Source organism: Aythya fuligula, chromosome 8 (genome assembly GCF_009819795.1).
Source record: "Aythya fuligula isolate bAytFul2 chromosome 8, bAytFul2.pri, whole genome shotgun sequence".
Lineage (NCBI taxonomy): Eukaryota > Metazoa > Chordata > Aves > Anseriformes > Anatidae > Aythya > Aythya fuligula.
This window is the reverse complement of record NC_045566.1, coordinates 21,266,037-21,281,081: the sequence shown is the minus strand read 5'-3', so window position 1 is coordinate 21,281,081 and position 15,045 is coordinate 21,266,037. Positions and strand designations below refer to the sequence as shown.

At 58.1% G+C, this 15,045-nt stretch overlaps 2 protein-coding genes across 2 annotated transcripts in view; both read right to left on the bottom strand.

Annotated features, from left to right (window-relative positions):
- Nucleotides 1–50: 50 nt before the first annotated feature.
- KIAA1614 (KIAA1614 ortholog) lies at nucleotides 51–4,851 on the bottom strand (the record flags this gene model as incomplete). The annotated part of the gene is made up of 9 exons (XM_032192279.1): nucleotides 51–244; nucleotides 343–527; nucleotides 613–728; nucleotides 1,029–1,218; nucleotides 1,364–1,448; nucleotides 1,525–2,636; nucleotides 3,052–3,198; nucleotides 4,218–4,281; nucleotides 4,734–4,851. Coding segments are annotated over 9 exons (2,211 nt in total), but the record flags the coding sequence as incomplete, so codon positions are not given.
- A 4,966-nt stretch (nucleotides 4,852–9,817) lies between these two features.
- XPR1 (xenotropic and polytropic retrovirus receptor 1) overlaps nucleotides 9,818–15,045 on the bottom strand; it is a 95,511-nt gene continuing 90,283 nt past the window's right edge. The window contains exons 12-15 of the mRNA XM_032192450.1: nucleotides 12,996–13,162; nucleotides 12,147–12,286; nucleotides 11,024–11,245; nucleotides 9,818–10,324 (exon numbers count right to left, since the gene is read on the bottom strand). Of these exons, the coding sequence (XP_032048341.1) occupies nucleotides 10,264–10,324; nucleotides 11,024–11,245; nucleotides 12,147–12,286; nucleotides 12,996–13,162 (590 nt within the window). The 3' untranslated portion in view covers nucleotides 9,818–10,263. The remainder of the gene's footprint in view (nucleotides 10,325–11,023; nucleotides 11,246–12,146; nucleotides 12,287–12,995; nucleotides 13,163–15,045) is intronic.

Sequence of the window (15,045 nt, the reverse complement as noted above, 5' to 3'; positions counted from 1 at the left end):
GGTCACCGTCCTCTTCCTCCTCTTCCTCCTCTTCCTCCTGGGAGCCGCTGCTACCGGCGTGCCGGGCGCTGCCGCAGCACGCGCAGGGAGAGGCTGTCGGCGCGGAGCAGCAGCTCGCGGATTCGGGCCAGCCCCAAGCCCGACACGGCGGCCCCGTTGACCTGCAGGATCTCATCGCCCACGCCCAGCAGCCCCGCGTACAGCTTGGCCGTGCCGGCATCCGACATCTCCTGCACGTAGACGCCTGCGGACGGAGGCACAGCACGGCTCGGCTCAGCTCACCGCGATTTAACCCCCCCAAAAACGGTGATTTTTTTTCTTTTTTGCACAGCCCCACGGTACCTGTGTCGGGCCGGCCGTGCCCGGAGGTGAGGAGGAAGCCGAAGGAGCCGTGCGGGGGCCGCTGCAGCTCCAGCTGGCTGGTGCCGTCGGGGAACACCTCCACCACGCGCCCCACCGTGCGCGGCAGGCCGGGCGCGCCGATGTCCTCCACGCTGAGCGAGCGCCGCGGCCCCGAGGCCCCCGTCCTGCGGGGACAGGGGTGAGCGGAGACCCCGGGACACCGTGGCCAGGCAAGAGCCGAGCACGGTGACGGCCCTGTCCCCGTCCTACCTGTCCCCGGGCCCCGGCTGGGGCAGGAGGTAGGCGCTGGCGCGGGGCGCCTTGCCCAGCAGGGCCTGCAGGCTCTGGGCGGAGGCGGCTTTTCGGGGCTGGCAGAAGGGTGACACCTAGGGAATTGTGCCCGGCTGAGGCGTGCGGTGCCGGCATGCCCCAACCCTCCCAAATCACCGCGGTTTGACCCCTCTTCACCACACCAGGACACCACCAGCGTGAGGTGGGAAACACGAGCCATCCCCCAGCTGAATTACCCCATCTCCCCTCCCAAACCTGCCTCTCCGCCCCCTTCCCCCCCCATTTCACCATTTCCCATTTGGCTCTCGGCACTTCACCCCCCTGCGCTCTCCTCCCAAAGGCAACAACGCCCCGGCTCCTCCTTTGCCGTGCCCCCCGCAGCGTTTTGGGCTCACCAGGGACTGCAGCGAGGGCGACCTCTCCACACCGGGGCTGCCGCCGGGGGCCGGGAGCTGCTCCATGCTGTAGCAGCGGAAGCGGCCCAGGCGCTGCTTGGTGCTCTGGCTCAGGCTGCTCAGCAGCTTCTTCAGTCCTGAGGACGCCGAGGCGCCGCTGCCCTTGCGGCTCACCGCCCGCGCCGGCTCCCTGCAGGGATGGGGACGATGCCCCAACGGTGTTTAGCAGGAGCTTGTCCCCAAAAGAGTCCCACACCGCCCACAATATGATTTTGGGGAGGTGCCAAACGGCACCCAGTGCCTCGCACCCGGTGCCAGGCACGCTCACCGCTCACCCAGGTGCCGTGCTCCCATCCTGCTGCGCCCTGGGCGTCCCGGCAGCATCCCCAGAGGGCTCAGCCCCGGGCTGTGGCGGTGCCCCTGCAACCACAGCGCGATGTCGGGTCCCCAAACCCACCGGGGACACCCCAGCACCCCCTGCCCGCGGCTCTCTTACCTCCTCCTCCTGCTCCCCGTCCGTCCTGCCCGCGGGTGTTGTTGCAGTTGTTGGTGGACAAGGCACGGAGGGGGCTCCCCGGGAGCCAGATGGGGCCGCAGGGCCCCCGCCGCTGCCCCGCGCCCTCGGGTTTGGGGGAAGCGCCCCCAGCATCGGGCTCCGGGCACCAGCGGCTGCTGGCGAGGTTTTTCCTGCAAGGCACCTGGGAGCAGGCTTTTTTGGTGGTGGTGGCGCCGGCGACGGGGGGCGCAGGGACATGGGGACCCCCCGCTGGCTGTGAGGAAGGGGCTGGGGGCTCGCTGCTGCCCGGTGCCTCAGCGGGGTCCCCCCCGTCCCGGCTGCCAGAGGGCAGGGGGCGAGGTGCCCCCGAGCCCCCAGCCCCAGCCCGGGGGCTGCTGGCCACGCTTGCCCCCTTGCTGGCCCGCGCCTCCTTCTGTGCCGGGGACCGGGGGGTGCGGTGGCCACGAGCCCGGGGGTCCCGGTGAGCCCGTGGGTGGGGGCTGCGGGGTCCCACCTCCTCGCTGTCCGTGCGGCAGCTGTCGGAGGTGTCGGTGCTCTCCAGCGCCGAGTCCGCCTCGTCGGCGCGGCGGGCGTCCCCGATGTAGGTCTCCTTGATCTTCTCGGTGTGGATGCGCTGCCGGGAGGGCAGGATCCAAAGCGGGGACCCCCCGGGACCCAGGGGCCGGGTTTTGGGCTCTGGCTGAGCAGCTCCAGACCCTCCACGCTCCCGTCCACGAGCCACGGGGCTGCTTTCGGCCGGCTCAGCAGCCCCGAGGAGGGAGCCACAAGCTCGGCACTTGCCCCCAGCGGGGACATCACCGCCCTGGGATTTTACAGGGTGGGCTCCGTCCCCCAGCTGTGCGTGGGCTTCGCTGCTGGCGCGCTCCAGCGCCGAGCCCAGCGGGCGGCGGTGCCGCAGGCGCTCCAGGTAGCGCACCTCGGCGTCGCGGGCGGACTCGTCCTCGAAGCGCACGCGGGACGGGGAAGGGCCCCGCGGGCGCCGGGGCGCGCAGCCGGACTCCCCGCTGGACGAGTCGCTCAGGCTGCCGCCCGCCGGCCCCTCGCCCTCCCGCGGGGTGAAGCTGGGCCTCGGCGTCCCGCTGGGCTCCCTGCTGCGGGGACAGACGGACAGATGGACAGACGGATGGATGGACGAGCTGCCGGGGCTGCCCGGAGCAACTCCTCCGCCTCGCTCAGCTCTCCCGCGGGGTCAGCCGGCACCGAAGGCGGTGACCCCACACACAGCCCCCTCACCGCCCTCCAACCGGGGAGGCAGCGCGTGCCAGCTGGGAAACTCAACTCTCCTGCACAAACAGTGCCTCAAAACACCTCGAATCACCCCAAAAATACCCTGCAGCAAAGCCTCAACGTGCGCCCAAGCAGGGGGAGCGCTCCTGGGGCAGGGAGGGCACAAGGTGCAGCCGGTGGGACCCTGGCCTTGCACATGCCCCCTTTGCCAAGCACGCTCAAGGGTTTTCCATGCTAAATCCTCGTGCAGTGCCCCGGTACCGCGGATTTGGGACTCACCTGGGGCGCGGGGCGGCGGGGAGGAGCAGGAGGTCGTGGCTGGCGCGCAGCGGGTTCGTGCGAGCCTTCATGCGGGCGCGCTGCAGCAGCTGCTTGGCCTGCTCGTGGCGAGGGCTCAGCTCCAGCTCCTGCCCGGGAACAAAGGCCCTGCGGGGCGGGGGGGTGGGAGGGGGGCAGCGGGGGGAATTAGCGAAAAATAACAGGGATTAGGAGTGGTTTAGCCCTGACGGCGCAGCTCCGCGGGGAGGATCCAGGGCCCGGGCTCCCGGTGCAGGGGACACCCCTGCGGGCACCCCCAGTGCTGCTGCAGCTTCACAGCAGCCATCGGGGGGGCTCAGCACCATCCCTGGGGTGCTGGAGCCGCACCGGGGGCACCCCAGAGGTTTTTTGGGGAACCTGAGGGAGCCCCAGCCCTGCAGGTTTGGGGTGATGCCCCCGGCCCTGCTCCCCTCCCGCTGTGCACCGGGGGCTTCCCCGCCCCGGGGGGGACCCGCGGCTGGCCGAGGGCACGGCCCCGCTCCCGCACTGCCTCCCCCGTTGGCCGTGGCCCTAATCCCCCCGATTAAAATAATCAGCTCGGGCTGTCACTTCGGGGAACCCGGCGTTAACCTGTTCGAGGCAGGAGCACTGCGGCCCTCGGGAATCCCCCCTCATGCCAAGCCGGGGGGGTCCGAGCCCCTTCACCCCCCATTTTGGCTGCCCCCGTGGGCATCCCCAGCTCTCAGCCTTGCACCCACCAAGCCTCAGCTGCCAGAGCACTAGAAATTTGATAATTGCCATATAGGTGTGTTTTCACCCCAAATTTCTTCCCCCATCCAGCCTACCCCCGAGCCCCAGCTCTGCCCCCGCAGCCCAGCTCACCTGCCCGTCCCTCCCCGTATTTTTAGCCCTCGCCGCCGGGGGTTTATCATTAGGCCAACGAGATTACGTGCTCCTGCCTCCCCTAAGCCCTTAAGCACCTGCGGCAAATTTCTGCCCCGCTCCCCTCCCCTCTCCTCCCCCTGCAGGACCCCGAGCACCCAGCACAACGCCCAAACCCCGTGAGCTGCCAGGGACCCACGAGGATCAAAAATCCAGCTGCTGGCTCCCCACGGGCCCCCCCAAAACCCAAACCAAGCCCCACGTTTCACCAAGCCCCCCGGAGGAAGCCTTTGGGGCCGACCCACCTGCAGCCCTCGGCGTCCTGCAGCGAGACCCCCGAGTCCCAGTCCCCATCGCTCGCCAGCACCTCTGGGTTGGGAGGAGAGGGAAAGGTGTCAGTCAGAGCCCCCACCCCACTGAGGTCAGTACCCTGTTCTGAGGCCAATTCCCCAAATTTCAGCTCCTGAGAGCCCAGGGAACCATTTCAGGCCCCGGGGCAGCCCCATGTAGGGCGCACTGGCAGGGATATGGACCATTAGGGTGTGTGCTTTGGAAAGAGAACTTAATTCCCTTTTCTAGCACTGTCTGGCACAGGGAAAAACCCTGCAAGCCTCAAAAACCTCAGGGATTAGGGCGGGGGTCCCTCAGCCCTGCTTTATTGGGGTGATTTCCCTCCCACTGACCCTGATGCCTGCGTTAGGGCCAGGAGCACGCGCCCCGGCCCGCTCGAAGCCAGCCCCGCAGCCTCCCCCCACGGCCTCCCCCTGCCTCCAGAGAGGCGTCGAGGAGGATTTGCTCCCTGCCGGACCCCCGGCACGCACCCTGCGCCGAGCCGGCCGCCGCCAGCCCCAGCACCTCCTGCAGCAGCCGCCGGTTCCTCTCCACCCTCTCGGCCAAGGAGAGCGGCTCCCAGCCCGCCGCCACCTCGCCGCCATCCGCTGCCGGGGGGGCACAGCCCCGGGACCCCTCCTCGGGGTGCTGCTGGCTGCTCCCCGACACCCTCCGGGTCCCCTGGGGGGGCTCCAGGGGCTCCCCGGCGTCCAGCAGCCCGTCGGTCAGGTAGGTGCGGAGCTGAGCCCGCGGCTCCGCCACCGTCGCATCCACCCCGGGCTTCCCCCTGCGGGGTCGGGGCTTTTTGGGCGAGGGGCGCTCGGGGGGAGCGCCGGTGGTGGTGGTGGTGGTGGGGGTCCCCAGGCGGCTGGCGCCCCGCTTCTCCTTCAGCGCCTTCACCTTGCTCTCCAGGATGGTGTGGGGACCCCCCCGAGGGGGCTCGGGGCGCTCCGGTGATGCCAGGGGTCGGGGGGCTCGCCCCGGCTCAAGGCGCCGGCCCCCCTCCATGTGCCCTGCGGGGAGAAAGAGCCTGAGAGGGCGGCCGGGGCACAGCTCTGCATCCAAAAGGGCACAGAAAGGAGGGTACAGCCCCCAGGGAGCTGTGCGGGGGGAACACCATCACCCGAACGCGATGCCAGCCCCGTGGGAGCCCCAAAGCCCCCGCAGCACAAATCCCACTCGAGGCACCTTGCCAGCAGCTCGCCGTGCCCCCGCAGCCCCCCGGGCTCGCACCTCTTGGCCTTGGGATCCCAGCGGTCCCCAGACGCTGCCATCCCCTGCACCCCCCAGGCCAAGCCCCCAGCGTGGCCACGGGACCCCCCCGGGGCTCCCCGTGTCCCCCGGGTGAGCCAGACCCCGCTGCCACCCCCCGGGCACGGGGAGCATCGGGACGGGGCGAGCGGGGTCCCCGCAGAGCGGAGGCAGCGGGAGGCGAGGGCCGGGCTTACCCCCGAGCATCAGGAGAGGGCCGGGATAGAGGGAGGAGAAGGCGGAAGAGGGGAAGGAAGAAGGGGAGGAAATTAAAAAAAAAAGGCAAAAAAAAAAAAAAAAAAAAAAAAAGGCAAAGCAGCAAATCCCAGCCCCTTCAGCCCAGCCCCAGCTCCGCTGCTTGGCCGGCCCTGCCTCCTCCTCCTCCTCCTCCTCCTCCTTCTCGCCAGGGCTCCCGGCCAAGCCCCACGCAGCCCCAGCTGCTGGAGCCCGTCCCCGGATAACCGATGGTCCCGAAGGGTGACGCCAAGCCCGGAGCAGTCACGGGGCCACCCGCAGCCCTCGGGGACGTGGTGGCCCCACGGGGAGGAGAAACCCTACACCCGCACCCCGTGCCGAGGCCCGGGAACCTCGTCCTTTGTTTGTCCAGCCTGGGAATGGAGAGCAGGGCTGGGATGCTCCACACCCCCATCCCCGGGGTGCTTCCTCTGCCAGCGGGCTGAAGGCCACCAAACCCCGCGGTGCTGGAGCATCCCCTGTGAGCATCGCTCCTCTGTGGATGTGCTCCGAGGCCGAACCCCGCTCTGGCCCCGTATTAGCACCCCAAGAGGGCTCACCCTCCTTGCTGGAGCACCAAAACCCCATCCCCATCCCAGAGACCCCCCAAAAACCCACCCCAGGTGGGGCAGGAGCCAGCCCCAGGGGCACCGCTTACCTGGAGGCAGCGGCGCCGCCGGCCCCACGGGGACCAAGGGGAGCTGCGGGGGCCATGGGCGTCCCGGCCCCGCTCCTGGGCTGCCTCTTAAAGCCTCAGCTTTTGATATTCCTGATTGGTTTCATAATCCCGATCAAAAGGAAATGGCCGGGATTATGAAATTGTTTTAATCCCCCCGGCTCCCGCCAGCACGAGCGGCGAGAAATCGCGGTTATCTTCTTAAAACCTCCCCGCCACCCACCCGGGGCATTTCAATTTCCGCCGGCGGCCCTGCCCTGCAAATCTCCTCGGGGCCAAAAACGACCCCCGGGGCTCCGCATCCCCGCCCTGCCAAGCTCCTGGGGGCCAAAAGCGAGCCCCAGGGCTCCGCGTCCCCGCGCCAGGGCGGGCGCGAGCGGAGGGCGCAGAGAGTGGTGAGACACGAGGCGTCAGACCGTTGGAAAACAAAGAGCTTGTAATCATGGAAAAAAAAAAAGGACAGATTTCGTAACCAATCACTTTTTCCTTTTAAAAACACAATCACAGTAACTTTGCTTTGATACAACCACCTAGGAACTATGAAACAGTATCACATTGTGCATTATTATTTTTTTTTTTTAAACCTACTTATCAAGAAGGGTATTCCACACTCCAAAAAATGATATCCATTTGGGAAGGAAAGAGGAGACAGCTAACAGCGCAGTCACAGATACATCATGAGTCCAAGCAAGCGGCAATTTCTTTGTCCTCACCTTTTCCACTTAGCCAAAAAGAAGAGTGGAGAAGGGGATAGCGAAAGAGAAAGGAGGAAAGAAAGAAAGAAAGCACCCACAGAGGACTAATCACACTCCATAATTACTTTGGACATCTACAGGTCAGGGCTTCAGAGAGTAACCGTTCAGACCAACACAGCGAAAACGATCCCACGGCCTTTGGAATAAAACAAACCAAGGAAATGCTCGAGGCGGAGCTCGCCCCGGCCACGGGTGCCCACGGGGAGGTGGAGGTGAGACGGGGCCAGGGCAGAGCCAAAGGGGGCAGCGGGGAGCTCCAGGTAGCTGAGAAACCCCCGAGGCTGCAAATCCCAACCTGCCACCCCGAAATCCTCACCCCCTGCAAGCCGCGGATCTCTGGCAGGGCAGGCAGGATGGAAAGCAGCAGGGAGCAAAGAGAAAGAAGCGCACAGGGAATCCCCAAAAACCACGGCCCACACTGCAGCATCACCTCCCCTTCGGTGGGACCATCCCCAAGGGCTCCAGCAGCTGGGGGAGGTTTCCCTGCCATCCCCACAGCCAGGCTTGGGGTGAGTTTCAGGCTGTGAAGGCAAGGGGAAGACCTCAAGACCACCGAGCTGCCCACCACAGCTCGAGAGCAGCCTTCGGGCACATCCCAGCACCTAAAGCACCAGCTCCTCATTCTGCTCCCCCGGCGTTCCCAGCTTGCTCCCCTGCTTTTCTCCCCCCGGCAGCGTTTCCAAGCCCCCTTTTCGGTTCCACTCACAAAACTCGGCCGCCCGCTCCCCTCGCTGCAGGAGCCCGGCACCATTTCTCTCCACCTCTGCCCGGCTCTGGTGGCCAGATGCTCGCAGAGCCACGGGGCCGCCCGGCTTTTAGCACCGACCCTCGGGGGGAATCCGCATTTCTCAGAAGTCTCCGGGGGGTCGGGACCACGCGCCGGGGAGACGGGGTCCTTTAAAAGCCACGCTGCCAGGAAGTCAGGCTGCTGTCCCCGCAGAGCAGCCTCCCTGCCAAAAGGGACGGCGGCGTTGTGTTTCAGGAGATAACGTTTGCCAGCTGCGGCACGCCGCCTCCCCCTTTGCTTATTTCTCCTGGCAGTGAAGACAGAGGAAAAAAAAAAAAAAAGAAAGAAAAAAAAAAAAAGGAGAGAGCCGGGAAGGAGACAGGCCCGAGCAGCAGACGGACAGATGGATTCTTGCTTTGATAAACCACAGAGTAAAAACACAACTGCTTGCAACTCGCTGCTCCCTGTCGGGATAGCACCAGGGGCCCCCGACGTGCCCGGCTCTCCCCAGCCCCGCTGAGGAAGGCAGGGAGCTCCCGGCAGCACCTTAAATCCCCTCTCAGAGCCAGGCTGCGATGCATCCCCGAGCTTTCTTTACAAAAACCACCACCGGAGTAACCACACTCGCGTGCTCCAGCCTGCTCCCCTCGGTGCCGCTGCCCTCCCGGTGAGCTGCCCCCAGCTCCGCAGGGCTCCAGCAGCGACCACTGCCAATTAGCACAACTATTTGAAGGAGCTTCAGACCTCAGGCTCTGCTTGCCTATGAGCAGGGAGTGGTGGACCTAGGGGAGCTGGCAGGGGCAGCAGCTCGAGGGCACCGAGCAGACGGAGGCGGCCGCCGCACCGCACCGAGGTCCCCGGCAAGCTCAGCGCATGTCTCGGGCAGCCACCGACCTGCAGTGTTGGCCTCGTTCTGTCACGGGTTCACTACCACTTAAATTTTAAGCTATTTCAAATGAAATGAACTACGTTTCCTTCTTCGGTTCCTCTGGGCGAGAGAGGCACAGCAGGCAAAAAGTGAGAAAACGCAACGCACCGGCGGGCAGGTGAGGAACCGCACTAACAGCTCGCCAACGCAAACAGCGGGGCAGCCAGGCCGGCGTTCCTGCAATTCCATCGCCAAAAACAGACAGACAGCAGTGCAAGGATCCTACACCAGGAGGCCCACCTCGCCTTCGCAGCAGCACACAGCTGGACACAGCTGTCCGGGAGCCAGCCACCCGCCTGCTTCCTTCTCTACGGGAGGACACCGAGTGCTGAGCTCCCCGAGCACAGCCAGCTCGAGAACAGCAGGAAAGCCCCCTGCTTGGCACGGGGTGGATCGTGCCCTCACTTAGCTAACGATAATTAAGGCTTTGAAATACAGGTTTTGATCCGGACAATGTTGTTCCGAAGCCTTTGTCTGCCTGGCTGTTCGCACGATCGGTGGGACCCGACTCTCCCTTCGAAAGGGTGTCGGGATCACTTGCACTGCTCTCACACAGCTGCAGGGGAAGTCGGCATTGAACCGGCACAAGAGACGTGCCCAGAAGCAGTAGCAGCAACTAAAAGTCAGAAAGAGAAACTTTGGCTTAAAATAAAATTGAAAAGAAAGAAAGAAAGAAAGAGATAAAAGGTAAACAGGTGCAAGTCGTCTCGCGAGAGGGGTACGTGCAGAGCATAACCCCACAACCCTAGAGATCTAGATCGACATTCCCGGCTTCGTTTTACTGTTACAACCTTCATTGCACAGGACTCAGAATCACTCTCATATGGTTGTTAGGTTTCATAAATAATGTGAAAACTATACGCAACAGGTACATCATATTTCCAAAAAATTATAAGAAAAGTTACATCAAATTAAAAAGTAGCTTCATGAATGAAGATACTGCTCTAAGTGCACTTTCCCTGCAAGTGCAGCCAGTGCCTCAGCGCTGGATATGAAGAAAAAAAAAAAAAAAACAAAAAACAAAAAGAAAAAATCCGATTTAAAAACTTAAGTCCGGTTTCAACCAGTCAAAACCGGGCCAAGCAGAAACCGAGGGTGTTCTCGGCACTGTCCCATGAGGGAGTCCCTATGATGCTTCTTTATCCAGATAGGTTTGTATGTCCTTGTTGAGACTGTAAACAATCCTTCTTTCCTGAACTGTCCTCTTTATTGGCAAAAGAAAGTAAAATATTTTATTTTTAAAATAGAACATCAAAATTAACCCAGAAGAAAAGAAATGAAACACAGTGAGCTTGTTGGAGTCCATAGGATCTGGTCTGGAAGAGCTCGGAAAACGTGTTCAGTGTTTTCTCCTGTTTTCAGCTGGAACTGTACCAGAGATTGGGTTACTTGGGGAAGAGGGGAGCAGAATGAGAAAACAAAGGATGCGGAATAAAAGACCGTGGCCGTTTCATGTGTTCACTTCTTTCGCTAGTTCCTCTATCAATACCTTAATGTCAGAAGCCTTGGACCTAGAAAAAAAAAAAAAAAAGAGAGAGAAAATACTTGCTGGGAAGAAGGAATTCCCATTTCTACACACAGACAACAGAAGAACAGTGCACCTCCAAATCTCTTACGCAGACAGGGGGTAAGCAGGCTACTGGAACTAGAAGCGATGCCTGGACGCTGGAGCATCCTGTGATGCTGGGAGCACAGGGACAGCAGCAAAGAAGATGCGCAGCCAACAGGTTCGGGGGCTGGGGTGCAAGATGGGGAAATGTGTAGGGTATAAGAACGAGGGGTGGAAAGAAAAATGTCATGGGTTTGGATTTGGGAGAGGAAGGGGTCTGAGGTCTCACATGTGAAATCGTAACTGAAGGGTAAGTGAAATCTTGGGGTGGTCTGCAGCCTGGAAACGGCTGACTGAAGAGAACCTGTCTCCCAGGTCTGGATTTATCGCCTCTGGCAACTCTTACAGGTTATTTTTGCAGGAGGGGAGTTCTGTAAACAGAATCGCCTTTTCCAGTGGTTTAACAGAACCCAAAGACAGCTTAAAAGATAGATCAACCCTCCAGCAGGAGCATATTCACTTACAAATCAGACCTGTCCACCCTGACTGCTTCATCTGAGCTCCTAGCATGATAACCCGGTCCGCAAGCAGGCACTGTACACAAAGCAACAGCTCCAACATGCGGCTCGGCTTGTTGAGCTGGAGGAAAGGCAAAACGTACTGTGAAGCAAGACGAGGTCTGCGCAAGGATATGCTCTGGCTGCGCTTCCACTGTTTGTTTTTACGGCGATTTCGTACACCATCTTCCTGGTCCATCATCTGATCCAAGAGCGTCAGGTCATCGGCGTTGAGCGGGGCCACGGAGATGTCCCTCACGGCACGGAACTCCCCGCAGTTGTTCAGGTGCTCGTTCTCCAGACGGAAGAAGTTCCACACAAACCGCCTGCAGGGAGAAAAAGCAAAATTTATCGCTGCAGTCCCACTCGTACGGGCAGCACCCGCTTGTCGAAGCACTGATCCGCAGCACTGGCTGCTCTCGCTGATCACAAAGTGCCTCTGGGAACGTGCCTGGAGAACCGAGAAATGGCAAATGACCAACAGCAGCACCTGCTCCAACATCTACCAAGCTCCCTGGAGAACAGATCTGGCAGGCTCATTCATTGTCCTACCGATGACAGCCCTGGTCCAGGGAGCACGGAGGCAGCAGGCATTACAAGCAAAAGGAAAAATATATGGCAACCCCTGCCACGTACATGAGTGAGGTTCAGCTTCAATTTTTTTTTTTTTAATTCATCTCAAGAAGCTGTGGGGGTCTCCAGCTAGAGTAAGAGTGTGTAAAGAGCCACGAAACCTTGCAGGGTCCAAACCAATGATCCGCATGAGTGTTTGGAAAAGAAGCAGGAATTTGAGAATAAATGTAAACATAAAATCAAGTGAAATTTCAAATGCTTCTGCCAATAACATAATTTTAAGGAGAAATTTATTAATAGCAAAACTCTCTAGATTATGTCTAGGTTCAGAGGAAATGACAAATGCTAGTCCTAGATTACTTATTGATTTAAAATTAAAAAAAAATAATAATAAAAAATACAAATTAATGTTTTAAAAACCCGGGGGAAAATAATTTTCAGCACAGTAAAAAAAAATTAAAGCCACACATCACTACAGAGCCCTGTATAACTTCCTTACCTCAGCATCTGATCAGATTAAATGTTCCTGTAAGACTTTGTCTTCAGTTTTAAGGACTTGTATCTTACATGTCCATGAGCACAATGCTTCCCACTGTGCTGATGTTACACAGGTAATAAAAGCCAGAAATGAACTGTTGGGTCAAGCAGCCTTACCTGAAAACCTCAAGTGGGGCAAAAACAGTAGAAATGATGTCCCCAGCATACGGGAAGATTTGCATGGAGGTGAGGGAGATCTGGATGGTCCACGCAAAACGCAGGATCACGTCCTCTACAATGGCACAGTAGTAGTAAGCCTGAAGAACAGGACAGACAAACAGGACAGGTCATCTGGGATGGTCTGCACAAAACACAGATCTATTCAGGCCCTTGGAAAGAGGCAGGCCTGCCTGCTTGAACTTCTAAATCAACTTGGTAGCTTTCAAGTAGACAGGAATTACATCCTACACTGCTTGCTGAATACCTACAGGAATGATACTGTATCACTTACTGCACTTCCTACACTTTTCATTCCTGGACAAAAGGCTCCAGTAAAGTTCAGTTTTGCTGCAAACCCTCCGCATATCCCCCATATTCATGTGCCTGTATTAAACTTGGAAGAAACGTGACAGAATACTGGTAAAAGTGAGTTTCACGGGCCATTTCTGGTGGCCTTGGAAAGCACCACTGAACAGCACCTGCAGTTCAGCAACAAAACCAGCCAGTGGTCTATGCAAAAGCTTTGTACAGCTGTGATAAGAGCTGCTTGAAAGTTGGTTTACATTTGCATAGCTTCTAATTGCAGATACAACCGTCTTGTTACAGAGGCAGCATAAAGACAGAGAACTTGTGTCTTAGCCACCAGAAACGTGAACGGTGTGAAACGATCTCTTTGAATTAATGACCTCTGCTGCTAGAAAACCGGGGTGCACAGCTTTCAGGAAGCCAACTGCAACATGCTCTATGCTCAGGTCTTGTTAAAAAGTTAAAGGCTTTCCCTAGCACGAGAGCAGGCCGTATACGCACTTTCTGTGGGTAGACAATTCCTTCTCGGAGAAAGGTGTTTTCACCAGCGTTTTTGTCAAAGAGACCCCAGTCCATCTTCAGGTCCCAAATGAGCGTATAGCAAGAGCTGATGAAATAGAAGATAATCCACAGGTAGAAGAACACTTGGGTGTCGCTGTGGTTTTTAGCTGCAAAAGAGAAGAACAGCACACTTCTGTACATCTTACAGCAGACTGCTTCTTAAAACAGTGATAAATTGGCTGACTCCACCAGGGAAAGTAACACCCCTTTTATTCATCTTCTGAGAAAACCAGGCTAGCTCACCTGAAACCAACCGAAAGCCTCACCAGGACAGGCTTTATACTGTAATTTAAATTGCACTTTAAATTCATTCAACGTTTTGCACCTGGAATTGAAATGTGCATTAACATTTTTATTTCCTACTTGTGGCAGACCTGTCATTCTAACTCCGAACAGCAGGTGGAAGCTGAGGGCCGTGTTTCACAAAGGACACGGGCCTGTACAAAGGATAAAGCAAGGAGGCAATGCTCAGTTAGGAGGATTTTGTAAGAGTGTATTTGAGTTTGCACAAATGGGAACAGTAAATTAATGCTCTAACAGCCTGAAAGCAGATGGACAGGACAGGAATTCCACTAGCAGAGGTTGTGGTGACAGGGAAAATAAGCAAAAAGAAGGAAATACACGTACGTATAAATTACAAAGAGTTCTGATTACCCTTAGAGAGCTCTCTCTTGTGTGACACAGGATGGGGGGACCAAGGTTTGTTCACCTGTGGATATGTCTTTGTAACTAAGCTGCTCCCTGCTGCCGCCTGAAAAGGCTGCGCTGCCCTCTCAATCCAGCTGCATTTCCTTACATCAGTCAGATGGGCAAAAAACAAACAGAGCTGATCACTTTGTTTGCTCTCAGTTAGCAAATCTGGGTCATAAAGTTCATGCAAACAGAAGATTAGGATGCTTCACCAGGCTGAGACACTGCATCTCTCTGCCGTTAGCAGTCTTTTCTGCGCAGCGGCTGAGATTGCCCATCCTCTGATTCCTTCTAACAAAGCCAGCAGCACTTCCAGGACAAAAAAAAAGCCAATAATGCCTCCAGTGCAAAACTGATACCATACTGACAGCGTTGTTTTCCATATACATGGCTTTAAACCAAGAGAATCCCTGAAGCTGATCTCACACGGAGCAACAGGGCAATTTGCTCTCTCCTTCCCTTTCTGTTTTTTAACAGCCGTGATATAAACGTGCTGCAGCAGCCCGATAAAACTAATGGAGGTGAAAATGAGAGGCATCGTGTAAGAGCACATTCTTCCCATTACGCCTTTCAGGCTCCCTGGACACGACGTGCAGGATATAGGTCAAATACACACACACATTCCCTTTTCAAAACACATCCCCTACAGCAAACCTATTAAAACCACTTATGCAGCAAAGCCTATCTGCAGCCAAGCTTCAAATCAGCAGAGGCAAAGGATGAGAGATTTTCTTCAGCTCTACAGCTTTGGCCAGCCTTCCTGCTTCCGTGCAAGGCCAGAAGTGTTTGCACTGCAGCCCTCCTCTCCCTGCAGCTCCGTCCGACCCCGCTGCCCAGCTACATTAATGCTGCTGCTAAAACCTCCTCTCCTGGTCCTTCTCAAAGAGCAGTTGCCCACAAAACAGGGCTCAGGCTGAGGCTTAGCAGTTAGGGCTCTACTGCAAGATTTCATCCTCCCCCAGCAGCTCCTCCAAAGCCTCCCCTACGTCATTTCATACGGAAGAAAAGGCAGATGCTGATGTTCTGTGACTCAGACACTAAGGCTGTGCTTTCCTCTGTTATTTTTAGCTCATTAGATCTCCATGTTCAGCTCCCCTAGCAGATCCCAAACAATAATTCAGAGAGGCAGTTAAGGGGTTAAGTGCTTTAAAACACCTAAAATGCTCCAAACTACCCTGGAGGCTGCATACTTCCTACAGGCAGCTTAGGTTTGAAGCTTGGCTCCTGCTGGTTTGTGGGTTTTGTTTGTTTTTAAGGACAGAATGAAAATAAACTGAAACTGCACACCTTCAGAGAGACG